Raw genomic sequence first — 14211 nt, 5'->3', positions numbered from 1 at the left:
AGGGGGTAGAGAGGTTACGGTTTGGGTTCGGAGGGGGTGTGTGGTCATCATGTTCGTATATGAAAACAGGCGAGCTTCGATGGTGATTCACCGTATGTGGTTGTCTTTGGTTGCAACAGCAAGCAAACTGAACACTCATAGAGAAACACACAGCATAGAAAAGCTGATAGTCAAAGCTGTTTGGTAAATGGATTGAACTGTTACCACCAGCTGAACTTTACCGCCAGTAAGAAAGCTCAGTAAGAGCATGTCATAGTCAATACAGCCGTGTGAACGAGCAGTGAGCAGTGAATACGTTCATAAAAAGAGGACTGTCTTTTCAGTCCTGAGACAATAAGCCTGGTAAAACACGCTAACTTGCGCACAAGCATTTACACACACACACACACACACACACGCACACACACACACACACAGTATTTGCAGATATACTGTAAATGATAATCAAACATTGAACGGTAATGGTGGGTCTGAAACTGTTCTGAACAGCTGCTATGGTACCATACAGAATACATTCAACAGAAAATAGCTCACATTAAGTTATTATAGAACAGAGGCTAAATCAACTCAACTGCCTTTGGAATCTCTGCTTTAAAACAGAGGTTCCATCTCACTGTGTTAGTGAGCTGGTTAACTGTCTCAAATGGCTCCCTATTTCCTATATAGTTCACTGTTTAGTTCACTACATGCCCTATCTCCCTCTGGTGAAAAGTAGCATACTGCAGGGAATCAGGTGTCATTTGAGATTTGCACTGAGTGACAAAACTGCAGATGAAATCCACAGCTTGGGCTGTTGGAGGATGGTAGGGGGCAGTGGGGAGAGGGGGTCATTGATATCAGACTCTAAAGAAGGACCATGTAAGGGGAGAGGTTGAGGGGTTGGAGAGGGGAAGAGAGTGAGGGGGTGGGGTGGGGTGGAAGGGGAAGAGAGTGAGGGGTGGGGTGGAAGGGGAAGAGAGTGAGGGGTGGGGTGGGGTGGAAGGGGAAGAGAGTGGGGGGGTGGGGTGGGTGGAAGGGGAAGAGAGTGAGGGGTGGGGTGGGGTGGAAGGGGAAGAGAGTGAGGGGGTGGGGTGGGGTGGAAGGGGAAGAGAGTGAGGGGTGGGGTGGAAGGGGAAGAGAGTGAGGGGTGGAAGGGGAAGAGAGTGAGGGGTGGGGTGGGGTGGAAGGGGAAGAGAGTGAGGGGGTGGGGTGGGGTGGAAGGGGAAGAGAGTGAGGGGTGGGGGGAAAGGGAAGAGAGTGAGGGGGTGGGGTGGGGTGGAAGGGGAAGAGAGTGAGGGGTGGGGTGGAAGGGGAAGAGAGTGAGGGGTGGGGTGGAAGGGGAAGAGAGTGAGGGGGTGGGGTGGAAAGGGAAGAGAGTGCGGGGTGGGGTGGAAGGGGAAGAGAGTGAGGGGGTGGGGTTGAAAGGGGAAGAGAGTGGGGGGTGGAAGGGGAAGAGAGTGAGGGGGTGGGGTTGAAAGGGGAGAGGGGGAACACTGGTGTGGATTTAGCAAAAAATCTAAATAAAGTGCTTCTCTTAAAACAACTTCCTCTGTCTATGAGGTATAAAAAAAAACTATCACAACAAAATCACGCAAAAATAAAAAGCAAAACAACGCCATCCAGCGTTCCAGGATACGTCACACACACTATTTACAGTCTGGAGTGTGTTTCTACAATATACACACACAAGTTGGAGTGTTGGTTGGTAATCCTCAAATATAGACAGGTCATAATCTCCAGGAAGCCTGCTAGGTTCCACACAGCAGAGATGGGAAGAACACAGGAGTGTCGTGGAATCTGTTCAGATTCCAGCTGTGGACTCCTTTATGGCAGTAATATGCCTCAGGGTGTTCAGTCAACTATTCTCTTTTCACCAAGAAGAAGAACAAGTGAAATCTCCAGAGGGGCTCTGGTTAGAAGTTTCTCTTAGACACAGATCCAGGATCAGCTTAGTTTACCCTCCTCAATCATAACCATTAGGGGAAAACACAAAACTGACCTTAGATCTGCATCAAGAGGGAACTTTATCCTACAGCTCAGCTAGGGGCTCTATATGAACACACATACTCACACACACACACACAAACAAACACACACACAAACAAACAAACAAACAAACAAACAAACAAACAAACAAACAAACACACACACACACACACACACACACACACACACACAAACGCTATACCAGTGCAGAACTGAGCGCAAAGAGAGTGAGCAGTAGGAGCCATGTGATAGGATGGGAGGTGTCGGCGGAGCTTTGCGGGAAGATCCTCCAGCGTTCACGGTGTGGGTGGAGACTCTCCATGTCCTTCAGAGCACTGAACGCTGCTGCCGTGAAGTTAGCGTCCCCGGTGGTCAGGAGGTCAAACACACATGAGTGGAAATAAATATCCTGTAACTCCAGCTGCTCCCTGCAGCGTGCCCGTGCACCCTCCAAACTGAACCTCTGGGGGGCGTTGTAGGGAGCCGTGTGGGAGGGCTGGCCCTGGCCGTGTGGCTGCTGGAGATGTAAGCCCAGGGCTGGAGGTGGTAGAGGGAGAGGCAGGGACAGGTGACCTCCCCGGTCGATGCGTTCCGAGGTGGGACATCCGTTCAGGCAGAGCTGCAGGTCCTGCGTAGCGTCGTAGGCATGGGCCATCTCCTCCGGGATGCGCACCGCCAGGGTCAGGTAGCGCCCCAGCTGTCGTACGATAACCGTCACGCCGATGTAGCCGGCGTGCAGCTCCACGTGGTGACCGGGGCTACGCTCCGAGATCCACAGCGCCCGTACCTTACCGGTAGAGTCACCGTTATTTCCGTTAACGTTATGGTTGGGGTCTCCGCTGCTCACGGTACCGTCTACGAAGGCAGCGGGTAGGTCATCTGTTACTGCCTGGTATACACGCTGGTCTGTACACTCCTCAAAGGGCTTGAATATGATGGTGATCTATGGGCACACAAAAAAAGTAATCGTATGACCAGGCACACAATAACTTTGATCTTTGTGTAAAACAGGTTAAAAACAGGTTAAAAACAGGTTTTCCAGACACTTTATAATATCTTATATTACAAACATGGCAAGGATATTGACCTTCACTTGTTTTGTTCAAACCCCAATTCTTTGCAGCAAAGAGAACACTGACAACTAATAAACAACACTACAATATGAACTATAAATGGCTTTTACTGTGTTATTTATTGGTTACACACACACACACACACACACACACACACACACACACACACACACACACACACACACACACACACACACACACACACACACACACACACACACACACACACACACACACACACCCATGTGCCCTGAAAACAAGCTGAAATCATATTTGTCAGAGGGCTCAGCCCAACTCTGTCTTACACAAACACACACACACCTACACACAGACACACACCTACACACACACACACACAAACACTCATGCCATTAACTCGCCACAGAATCCATTTTAGCAATGACCCAATTACTTTTTAACAAGGTGTGATTAGCAGACACAGCTAAGCAAACACACCCAGGCTAACGGCTAGCAGTGGCATGGTGTTAGCCTTAACCGGGTCCTCCAACTGTATCTGCAAGGCTGTGGCCATAGCCACACAGTCTTAGGGTTAGCATTAGTGATAGCATGAATGACTGCTTTGTCCAGTTGTCAACGATGAGGGATGAGGCCTGAGCAGCCATTAGGCCAGGAGCTGCAGGCGCAGTCACGGGTGTGTGTGTGCTAATAATTAGAACGAATAGCGAGCCCCACCCCTGACACAGGGTCAGAGCACCAGTCGTACAACTATCCCCTGGGTGGGGGGCAACATGGCTGCTTGGCCACCACAGAACTGACTTAGTGACGTCTAAAGACATTCTCAGTCTGTGTCTGTGTTGTGTGTCCATGTGTGTGTGCGTGTATTGTCTTTTTATGGTATGGCGCCCCTCGTTCTCAACCGTAACCTGCTTAAAGCCATATGTGTGTGAAACGTCTTGGGACCTCTGCTGACACACACATAGTGGTTCCTTTCACGCGCCGCTCATTTCAGGGTATTAGGGGTCATGCGATAAGCAGCCATTAACTAAGTTAGGATTCCAACACCACGTTAGTCACAAGTGTTAGTCACAAGACTCAACTGTTCACTCTGCTCTCCTCGCACCTGTGAGTGAGGGAGTGTGTGTGTGAGTGTGTGTGCGTGCGTGCGTGCGTGCGTGCGTGCGTGTTCTCGACGATAAGAGCTCTTTCTCTGAAACACGGCAGCTCAGAGGTGAATATACACACACACCAGCCATTCAGTAAACTCAAACTAGAACACAAAAAAGACTAACACAGTCTGCAAAGTGAAAACGCAACACGTAAAAAGAGGTTTCAAAAAGAGAGAGAAGGGGGTTGCTATAAAAGCTATCTGGGCCAGGCTGCAGCTGCAAAGCTCTTCATACTAGACGGCTTATTTATTCTGTACGTCACTCTCAACCTATTTTCTCCCATCCCAGAATGTACTGTTTACTGCATCTTTACAACACTGCTGCTTCAGTGGAGAGCTGGGTAAGAACCTCCATTTATCAGTCGTCTTATAGAGGGAGTACCTCAGGGCTCTATACCGGGGCCTGTTCTCTTCTCGATATACTAATTCACTACAAGATGGAACATGCTCCAAATAAAGATGTTTGTTTTATATTGAAACAAAACAGTCTTCCTGTATTTATTAGTGTATAACTTTCTACTTTGTGGACTTGCACCTTTTCTGAACCATGTAATAACCAGGAGTTATTATTTAAAAATGTTTGAACTAGTTAAGTGCCGAGGCTTTCATTTCAATACACAGTAATATACAGCAAGGATTTCCCCTCACCTTATTGGTCGCTGTGGCGCTGGATCCCGTTACCACAGGAACGTTGGTCACCTGCACAGACAAGAAGTCGTTATCAATCAGCGGCCACGCCCCTTCCACCTTGCAGGTCTGGAAGCTGTCCTTAAACGTCCGCAGATGGGGATCCCCAAACAGCCCGCAGAACAGGTAACCCGGCCGCGTGGGAGTGTGCGTGTGAGAGTGAGGGTGTGCATGAGCGTGTGGGTGAGTGTACTGGGTACGGCTGTGGTAGTTGCAGGGCTCTGATTGTATCTCGGGGTGTGTGGAGGAGGTGGGCCCGTCACGGGAGCAGTTTCTCTGGGTCATGAGGTCTGAGATGCCCAGGACGGCAGAGTGGAAGACCAGGTTGCCCCTGCAGGACTTGGCTGTCCTCTGGGTGCAGGCGCTGTAGGACCTCAGAGCCTTACAGAACTCTACGTCAAAGCCATCCAGCGCTGGGGTCAGGTGAGACGTCAGGGACACAAAGTCTGTGGTGCACTTCTGGATACGACACTGAGGGGTGGCCACCTGGCAATGACCTGGAGAAACACACACATACTAATAGTCAGTACTATGGTACAACTACAATAGTATTACAGTTCTATTATTACAGCACTAATACAGTACCCGTACCCGCGATACATATAGGACATCAATGTTCATTCATGGTACCAAAGACCGATAGAGAACACGTGGTGCAGATGGAATGTGTGCCAGACCAAGGCTGTCATAGAATCTCATAGTCATGGGGTTTTGGCTTTGGCATGACATACATCTTTAGGAAAGCTCTCGCATTCATTCACACACACACACACACACACACACACACACACACACACACACACACACACACACACACACACACACACACACACACACACACACACACACACACACACACACACACACACACACACACACACACACAGGGTCAGGTCGGTTAGGAGCTTTGATCTCTATGGCCCAAATAAACACAACGCTACTGGCCTGTTTATATTAAACCAGTAAAGCTGAGAAAGAACAGGCTGGCGGGTGTGTGTGTGTGTGTGTGTGTGTGTGTGTGTGTGTGTGTGTGTGTGTGTGTGTGTGTGTGTGTGTGTGTGTGTGTGTGTGTGTGTGTGTGTGTGTGTGTGTGTGTGTGTGTGTGTGTGTGTGTGCGCATGTGTACAGTAACACTGCTTTATGACTTTTAGAAACCAGAACAAAGAGCAGTGCTGAGAGACTCAAATAGAGACTTGCGGACATTCCCACAGAGCCAGAGATAAGGCTGAGACACAGAGTGGAAGACTAACAGATCACACACATCCACACTGTTAGATCCTCTATGCTGTCTGATGAAGCTTGTCCTTCTCCAGACTATCATGGCCCCGTGTTCATGGTATGGTCTCATTGTTTGTTGTTGTTGAAAGAAGTTTGATATCTTGGTCAGGGGTGATACGACGGCCGCCCGCTGCTTTGAACCGTTGGTTGTCCTGGTGTGTCTGAGCTATAAAAGAGGAAAGATCTCGAAGTTCTTCAGAGGTCTCAGTGTCAGCCTGACCGAGAGAAGAGAGAGAGAAGAGGAGAGAACTGGAGGAGAGAAGAGGAGAGGAGGAGAGAGAGAAGAGGGGGAGAGAGAGAGAAGAGGAAGAGAGGAGGAGAGAAGAGGAGGAAAGAGAGAGAGAGAAGAGGAGGAGAGGCCAGGCCTAATGTATCAGCCACAGTGAGCTCCTATTAGATTAGACCAGAGGCTCTCTAATGTAGAAACAAACACACACACACACACACTAATAACTATCTCTGAAAGGATCCTGGCTCTGCTTCCACTGCCAACAACCCACACTGTCAGAGCTCATCTGATTATGGCAGGATTTACTAACAGACACCAGCACACACACAGCCACATGAACACACACACAGCATCGGTCTATTCACACACAGGTCACACAGAACTAATGCTAACAATAGGCCTAGTTCCCCTGGTGTATACAGAGATAAAGCAAACACATCCATAGTTTTCTTGGTGTGACTGCACTGAACCATATGATGAAGGGATAAGAAAGGAGAAGAGGAATGTTTGCAGAATGCCAACCCTCTCTCACTCTCGCTCTCAGGGCTGTGTGGTGAGAGGGTTGTGTGTGTGTCAGTACCTGATCCTACCAGGTGGGGGCAGTATTGTGGTGGGTATTAGAGGGAGGGTACACAATAAAACACTCCACTCACATGCTGGGTTAGAATGTCCCTCCAGTGTGTTAAATACTGACACTAGTCCTCAGCTAACACACAGCCACAAACACACACACCTCTGAAAGCCTAGAACCAGAGCCTTAAAACTAACCCAAATCCTCATCATGAGTGGATCCAACTCTATTTTTACAGTATGATTGATGATTCAATTAGTACTCCAGGTGGAGTGTGTCTACGTACAGTTGGTAGGTATCTCTGTGTCGATCAATCTCCACCTTCCCCATCTCAAACAGATTTTTACTGAAATAAGGAAATCAAATAACAGCTGGATGCCACACACACGCACACACACACGCAAACACACACACACACACACACACACACAGACACACACATCCACACAATGCAAACATTATCGTCTGACCCTTCCAGGCTTCCCAAATGGACAAATGAGTTTTCTACATCCCAGTGTTTACAGAATGACACATTCAAACTGGACTCCTGGTGAGAAATCCCGGCTCAGCCTCACTCAGCCGTGTGTGGGCAGAGGCCAGACATAGCCCACCCCTCTCCCTGTCCAGGAGTCACTTCTCCTCCCAGCCACTGATCCGTGTTGTATATATTTTTTCAAACAATACAAAACATACACATACAAATGACAGCAGACAAACACAAACAAACATTAAGGACATCACCCTGCCCAGACCCACATCATTCTCTGCCACATGGTCACATGCAACATGCACCATGTCGTTTCTCTTCGTCGCCCACACACTTTCAACATTTAGATAATAAAGCATTTTGCCTTTCCATTGTGTTAACGATGGAGGATTGGTTGATTTCCAGTTTTAAAGTATACGTTTAAAAATAAAAAAAATGTTGTATTTACTTAAACACCATGGATCCAGAGCGCGCGCGCACTCACTCACTCACTCACTCACTCACTCACTCACTCACTCACTCACTCACTCACTCACTCACTCACTCACTCACTCACTCACTCACTCACTCACTCACTCACTCACTCACTCACTCACTCACTCACTCACTCACACACACACACACACACACACACACACACACACACACACACACACACACACACACACACACACACACAGTGAGAGAGTTACTCACAGATACAATGAGTGAACAACTAAACACATTCTCATTCTCAGGCTGAATCTGGAGAGTAAACCTCCACACCAAACGCATAGGTCTCCAGGTCTTTCTGGTCACACTGGTCTTTGTGCAGTGAGTCTAGTATGAACGTACTGATAACTGTAACTAACTGTGGGACAATACACAGCTGCTCTGGCCTCCGCTTCAGACACACTCACTTCTGTTTCAGTCCCCTCACACGCACGCCACCAGTCCCCTAGCCACACACACACACACACACACACACACACACACACACACACACACACACACACACACAGACACACACACACACACACACACACACACACACACACACACACACACACACACACACACACACACACACACACACACACACAGGGCTGAATAACGGTAAATTGTGGGGATGGCTGACGGTAATGACACTGCAATATAATATCAGGAGAGATAGCTGATGACTCCCCAGCTGGTCTGATGCGTCCGGTGGTGATGAGCACTATGAGAACACAGCTGTGGATCCTTGTTACCAGCTAGCTACACACACCACACCCTCAACACAATAACACACAGACCAGCTAGCTACACACACCACACCCTCGACACAATAACACAGACCAGCTAGCTACACACACCACACCCTCAACACAATAACACACAGACCAGCTAGCTACACACACCACACCCTCAACACAATAACACAGACCAGCTAGCTACACACACCACACCCTCAACACAATAACACACAGACCAGCTAGCTACACACACCACACCCTCAACACAATAACACACAGACCAGCTAGCTACACACACCACACCCTCGACACAATAACACAGACCAGCTAGCTACACACACCACACCCTCAACACAATAACACACAGACCAGCTAGCTACACACACCACACCCTCAACACAATAACACAGACCAGCTAGCTACACACACCACACCCTCAACACAATAACACACACACCAGCTAGCTACACACACCACACCCTCAACGCAATAACACACACACCAGCTAGCTACACACACCACACCCTCAACACAATAACACACACACCAGCTAGCTACACACACCACACCCTCGACACAATAACACAGACCAGCTAGCTACACACACCACACCCTCAAAACAATAACACACACACCAGCTAGCTACACACACCACACCCTCAACACAATAACACCGACCAGCTAGCTACACACACCACACCCTCAACACAATAACACACACACCAGCTAGCTACACACACCACACCCTCAACACAATAACACACACACCAGCTAGCTACACACACCACACCCTCAACACAATAACACACAGACCAGCTAGCTACACACACCACACCCTCAATACAATAACACACAGACCAGCTAGCTACACACACCACACCCTCAACACAATAACACACAGACCAGCTAGCTACACACACCACACCCTCAACACAATAACACACAGACCAGCTAGCTAAACACACCACACCCTCAACACAATAACACACAGACCAGCTAGCTACACACACCACACCCTCAACACAATAACACACAGACCAGCTAGCTAAACACACCACACCCTCAACACAATAACACACAGACCAGCTAGCTACACACACCACACCCTCAACACAATAACACACAGACCAGCTAGCTACACACACCACACCCTCAACACAATAACACACAGACCAGCTAGCTACACACACCACACCCTCGACACAATAACACACAGACCAGCTAGCTACACACACCACACCCTCAACACAATAACACACAGACCAGCTAGCTACACACACCACACCCTCGACACAATAACACACAGACCAGCTAGCTACACACACCACACCCTCGACACAATAACACACAGACCAGCTAGCTACACACACCACACCCTCAACACAATAACACACAGACCAGCTAGCTACACACACCACACCCTCGACACAATAACACACAGACCAGCTAGCTACACGCACCACACCCTCGACACAATAACACAGACCAGCTAGCTACACACACCACACCCTCAACACAATAACACAGACCAGCTAGCTACACACACCACACCCTCAACACAATAACACACACACCAGCTAGCTACACACACCACACCCTCAACGCAATAACACACAGACCAGCTAGCTACACACACCACACCCTCAACACAATAACACACAGACCAGCTAGCTACACGCACCACACCCTCAACACAATAACACACACACCAGCTAGCTACACACACCACACCCTCAACACAATAACACACACACCAGCTAGCTACACACACCACACCCTCAACACAATAACACACACCAGCTAGCTACACACACCACACCCTCAACACAATAACACACACCAGCTAGCTACACACACCACACCCTCAACACAATAACACAGACCAGCTAGCTACACACACCACACCCTCAACACAATAACACACACACCAGCTAGCTACACACACCACACCCTCAACACAATAACACAGACCAGCTAGCTACACACACCACACCCTCAACACAATAACACACACCAAGTCTTGTTACTAGCTAGCTACACACACACACACACACACACACAAACACACACACACCAAGTCTTGCTACTAGCTAGCCACACACACACACACACACACACACACACACACACACACACACACCAACAACACTTTAACACACACACCAGGTCATCTAAATAGTTGTTGTTTGTGTTGTATATATCTCCTCGTTGCAACATCTGACATTCACAATGAGACAGGACATGCTGATCAATTAAAAGTGCCAATCAATTAAATGCAATTATACTATAAAATGTGTTATATGGTGTCCTGAACTAACTTAGAAAAGTGAAATAGGACCAACTTCTAAATAGATCATTTGAAATGTAACTGATTTAAAATGTAAAGTCTTATTGGTAGGGAGCGTCAACGTGCTTTTCATGCATCTCAAACCGGCCCCATCCCCCTACTGAACAGAACTGTGCACAGACAGTGTCATGTCCAGCTGCCTGGGACTGTGTTAAATGAATTACCAGAGGTGTGACTGCTGCACACACACACACAAATACACACAAGAGTCAAAGAGAGCGGGCTGGATGACAGGGCCTGGGGTCTGGGTTATGGCTGGGGGACATCCAGAGAGGGGTGGTGGGCTGTCACAGTGCCAATCCAGAACAGGCCTCTCTGTGTAGGCACAGCAGTCAGCTAGCTCCGGGTCACAAGGGCAAACCCAGCCTCTATAGGATGACTTCAAGTAGCCTAGCCTACTACCACCCTCTGGTATTCTAGTCTATTCTATTTACCAATCCTAGAGTTTCTGTATGACTTTATTCCCTTCTAATATATTCCAGATTATATGGTTCTATTCTATTCTGTGTTTTATTTCTATTTAACCTTTATTGATACATATTAATTCAATGAAGAACAAATTATTGATTACACTGTTTCCACATGGTTCTGTTCTTTTCTGGTTTATTACATTTCATTCTATTCTGTTGTCTCCATTTGGTCCTATTACACTGAACTCATATTCTTTTGTGTAGTAAAAGTACAAGTAGGCTCAAATGTATACATTTGTGACATAATTATACCGAATTATAATTTACATTCCCATGATTATTATAAACCTACATTATTTTAAAACTGTGTCAACAAGCCTTTGTTAGTCTGGCTGGATGTAAAGGACCTGACACCAAGACATCAGCAGAGCCACACTTCCCTTACTCTATCAGCCATAGCGACCCGCGGCAGAGCCACACTTCCCTTACTCTATCAGCCATAGCGACCCGCGGCAGAGCCACACTTCCCTTACACTATCAGCCATAGCGACCCACGGCAGAGCCACACTTCCCTTACTCTATCAGCCATAGCGACCCGCGGCAGAGCCACCCTTCCCTTTCTCTATCAGCCATAGCGACCCGCGGCAGAGCCACACTTCCCTTACTCTATCAGCCGTAGCGACCCACGGCAGAGCCACCCTTCCCTTTCTCTATCAGCCATAGCAACCCGCGGCAGAGCCACACTTCCCTTACTCTATCAGCCATAGCGACCCACGGCAGAGCCACACTTCCCTTACTCTATCAGCCATAGCGACCCGCGGCAGAGCCACCCTTCCCTTTCTCTATCAGCCATCGCGACCCGCGGCAGAGCCACACTTCCCTTACTCTATCAGCCATAGCGACCCACGGCAGAGCCAACCTTCCCTTTCTCTATCAGCCATAGCAACCCGCGGCAGAGCCACACTTCCCTATCTCTATCAGCCATAGCGACCCGCGGCAGAGCCACCCTTCCTTTTCTCTATCAGCCATAGTGACCCGCGGCAGAGCCACCCTTCCCTTTCTCTATCAGCCATAGCGACCCGCGGCAGAGCCACAATTCCCTTTCTCTATCAGCCATAGCGACCCACGGCAGAGCCACCCTTCCCTTTCTCTATCAGCCATAGCGATCCGCGGCAGAGGCACAATTCCCTTTCTCTATCAGCCATAGCGACCCGCGGCAGAGCCACACTTCCCTTACTCTATCAGCCATAGCGACCCACGGCAGAGCCACCCTTCCCTTCTCTATCAGCCATAGCGACCCGCGGCAGAGCCACACTTCCCTTACTCTATCAGCCATAGCGACCCACGGCAGAGCCACCACGGGCGAAACTCCGGAGAAACAAGAGAGCGATGGGGGAGTAAACACTTTCCCTTCTGACTGCTGCGCTACCGCGGTCCGCGGGAGAGAGAAAGAGACAAGCAATATCAGACAATAACACAACGACGACGGGAGGTCCAGGTTCGAATACTCTCCAATAGGCTACAACACACAGGCCTATAAAATGCACTATAGACGAATCTTAACCACATGGAAGGCCAATCTGAAATTCCTAGTTTTGGCATTATTAACTGGTTATTAACTCACCATTAGCATATAACTGTTAAGTCACATTCACAGCGCTCGATCTGAAGTTTTCCGCGGACAAGGAACTAGGTCCCGATGAGGCTACTGAGGAAAATTAAAAACATTTGAAGTTATCTAGTTAGCCTACCTCTGTGCGCCCCGTAACAGAGAGCGACGATCAGCAGCAGCAGCGGCCGCAGGGAAGGCGAGGATGCGAGGCGCTCAGCCCCGCGGTAACAACATCCGGCTCTCCCCATCCCCGTCCATGCAGGGCCAGGAGGGGAGAGGGGACAGGCAGCCACGGGGGAGAGGGGTGAGGTGCGGTGGCGGGGTTTCCGTTAAAGTCGGGCCTCTGCTCTCCTTCTCCCTCGCTCTCTTCTCCTTCCTCGCTTTTCTCTCCTTCCTCGCTCTTCTCTCCTTCCACTCCTCGGGTGCGCAGGGGCATTAAAGTGCAGAATCTACGCGGAATGCGATCGGTCAGGGAGGAGGAATGGAAAGAAAGGGAGAGGAGGGGGATAAGGGAAAAACAGTAGCGATTGAAAAATAGCAGTCCTTCCACCAAACACTTTCACTCCTTCTTCGCCCCCTGCATCAGATTTCCTGTCTCTAGCAGCGCTATTCCGTCCTGGTTGAGTTTAGTCTTGTTGTAGCAATAAATCTCGGCTCCGCTCTCTCTCTCTCTCGCCCCCCCCCCCCCCCCCCCCCCCCCCCTCTCTCTCTCTCTCTCTCTCTCTCTTTCTCTCCAGGCCTCACCTAAGAATCCTCCCCTCTCCTCTCTTCCTCAGATCGATAGCAAATCAACCAAACCCTTTTGCGGAAAACCCGCCTCTGAGAGAGCAGGACCCGCCCGCCCTGTCAGCCTTGGGCTTCGCGGGGGAGAGAGAGAGCGAGAGCGAGAGAGAGAGAATACAAATTCCACCTAGACACCGTTGCCCTAGAGCACTGGTTCTCAATCCTGGTCCTGGGGACCCAAAGGGGTGCACATTTTTGTTTTTGCCCTGGTACTACACAGCTGATTCAAATTATCAACTCATCGAAAGGCTTTGATGATTTGAATCAGGTGTGTAGTGCTGGGGCAAAAAGAAAAATGTGCACCCCTTTGGGTCCCCAGGACCAGGATTGAGAACCATTGCCCTAGAGCACACAAAAAACGACACATACCTCGGCCTAAACATCAGGTAACTTCCACAAAGCTGTGAACGATCTGAGAGACAAGGCGAG

The 14211-nt window shown here is 49.1% G+C and overlaps 1 protein-coding gene across 1 annotated transcript; it reads right to left on the bottom strand.

The window, feature by feature from the left end:
* Nucleotides 1–1468: 1468 nt before the first annotated feature.
* LOC120054863 (RGM domain family member B-like) lies at nt 1469–13609 on the bottom strand. The gene is made up of 3 exons (XM_039002552.1): nt 13139–13609; nt 4813–5348; nt 1469–2908 (listed from the first exon to the last, which is right to left on the bottom strand). Exons 1-3 carry the CDS (start codon nt 13245–13247, stop codon nt 2162–2164), a joined length of 1392 nt encoding a protein of 463 aa, XP_038858480.1. The 5' UTR covers nt 13248–13609; the 3' UTR covers nt 1469–2161.
* Nucleotides 13610–14211: the final 602 nt, after the last annotated feature.

The sequence above is a fragment of the Salvelinus namaycush genome, chromosome 1 (assembly GCF_016432855.1).
Source record: "Salvelinus namaycush isolate Seneca chromosome 1, SaNama_1.0, whole genome shotgun sequence".
Classification (NCBI taxonomy): domain Eukaryota; kingdom Metazoa; phylum Chordata; class Actinopteri; order Salmoniformes; family Salmonidae; genus Salvelinus; species Salvelinus namaycush.
The sequence above is the reverse complement of the archived record's forward strand: the minus strand, read 5'-3'. Positions and strand labels throughout refer to the sequence as shown.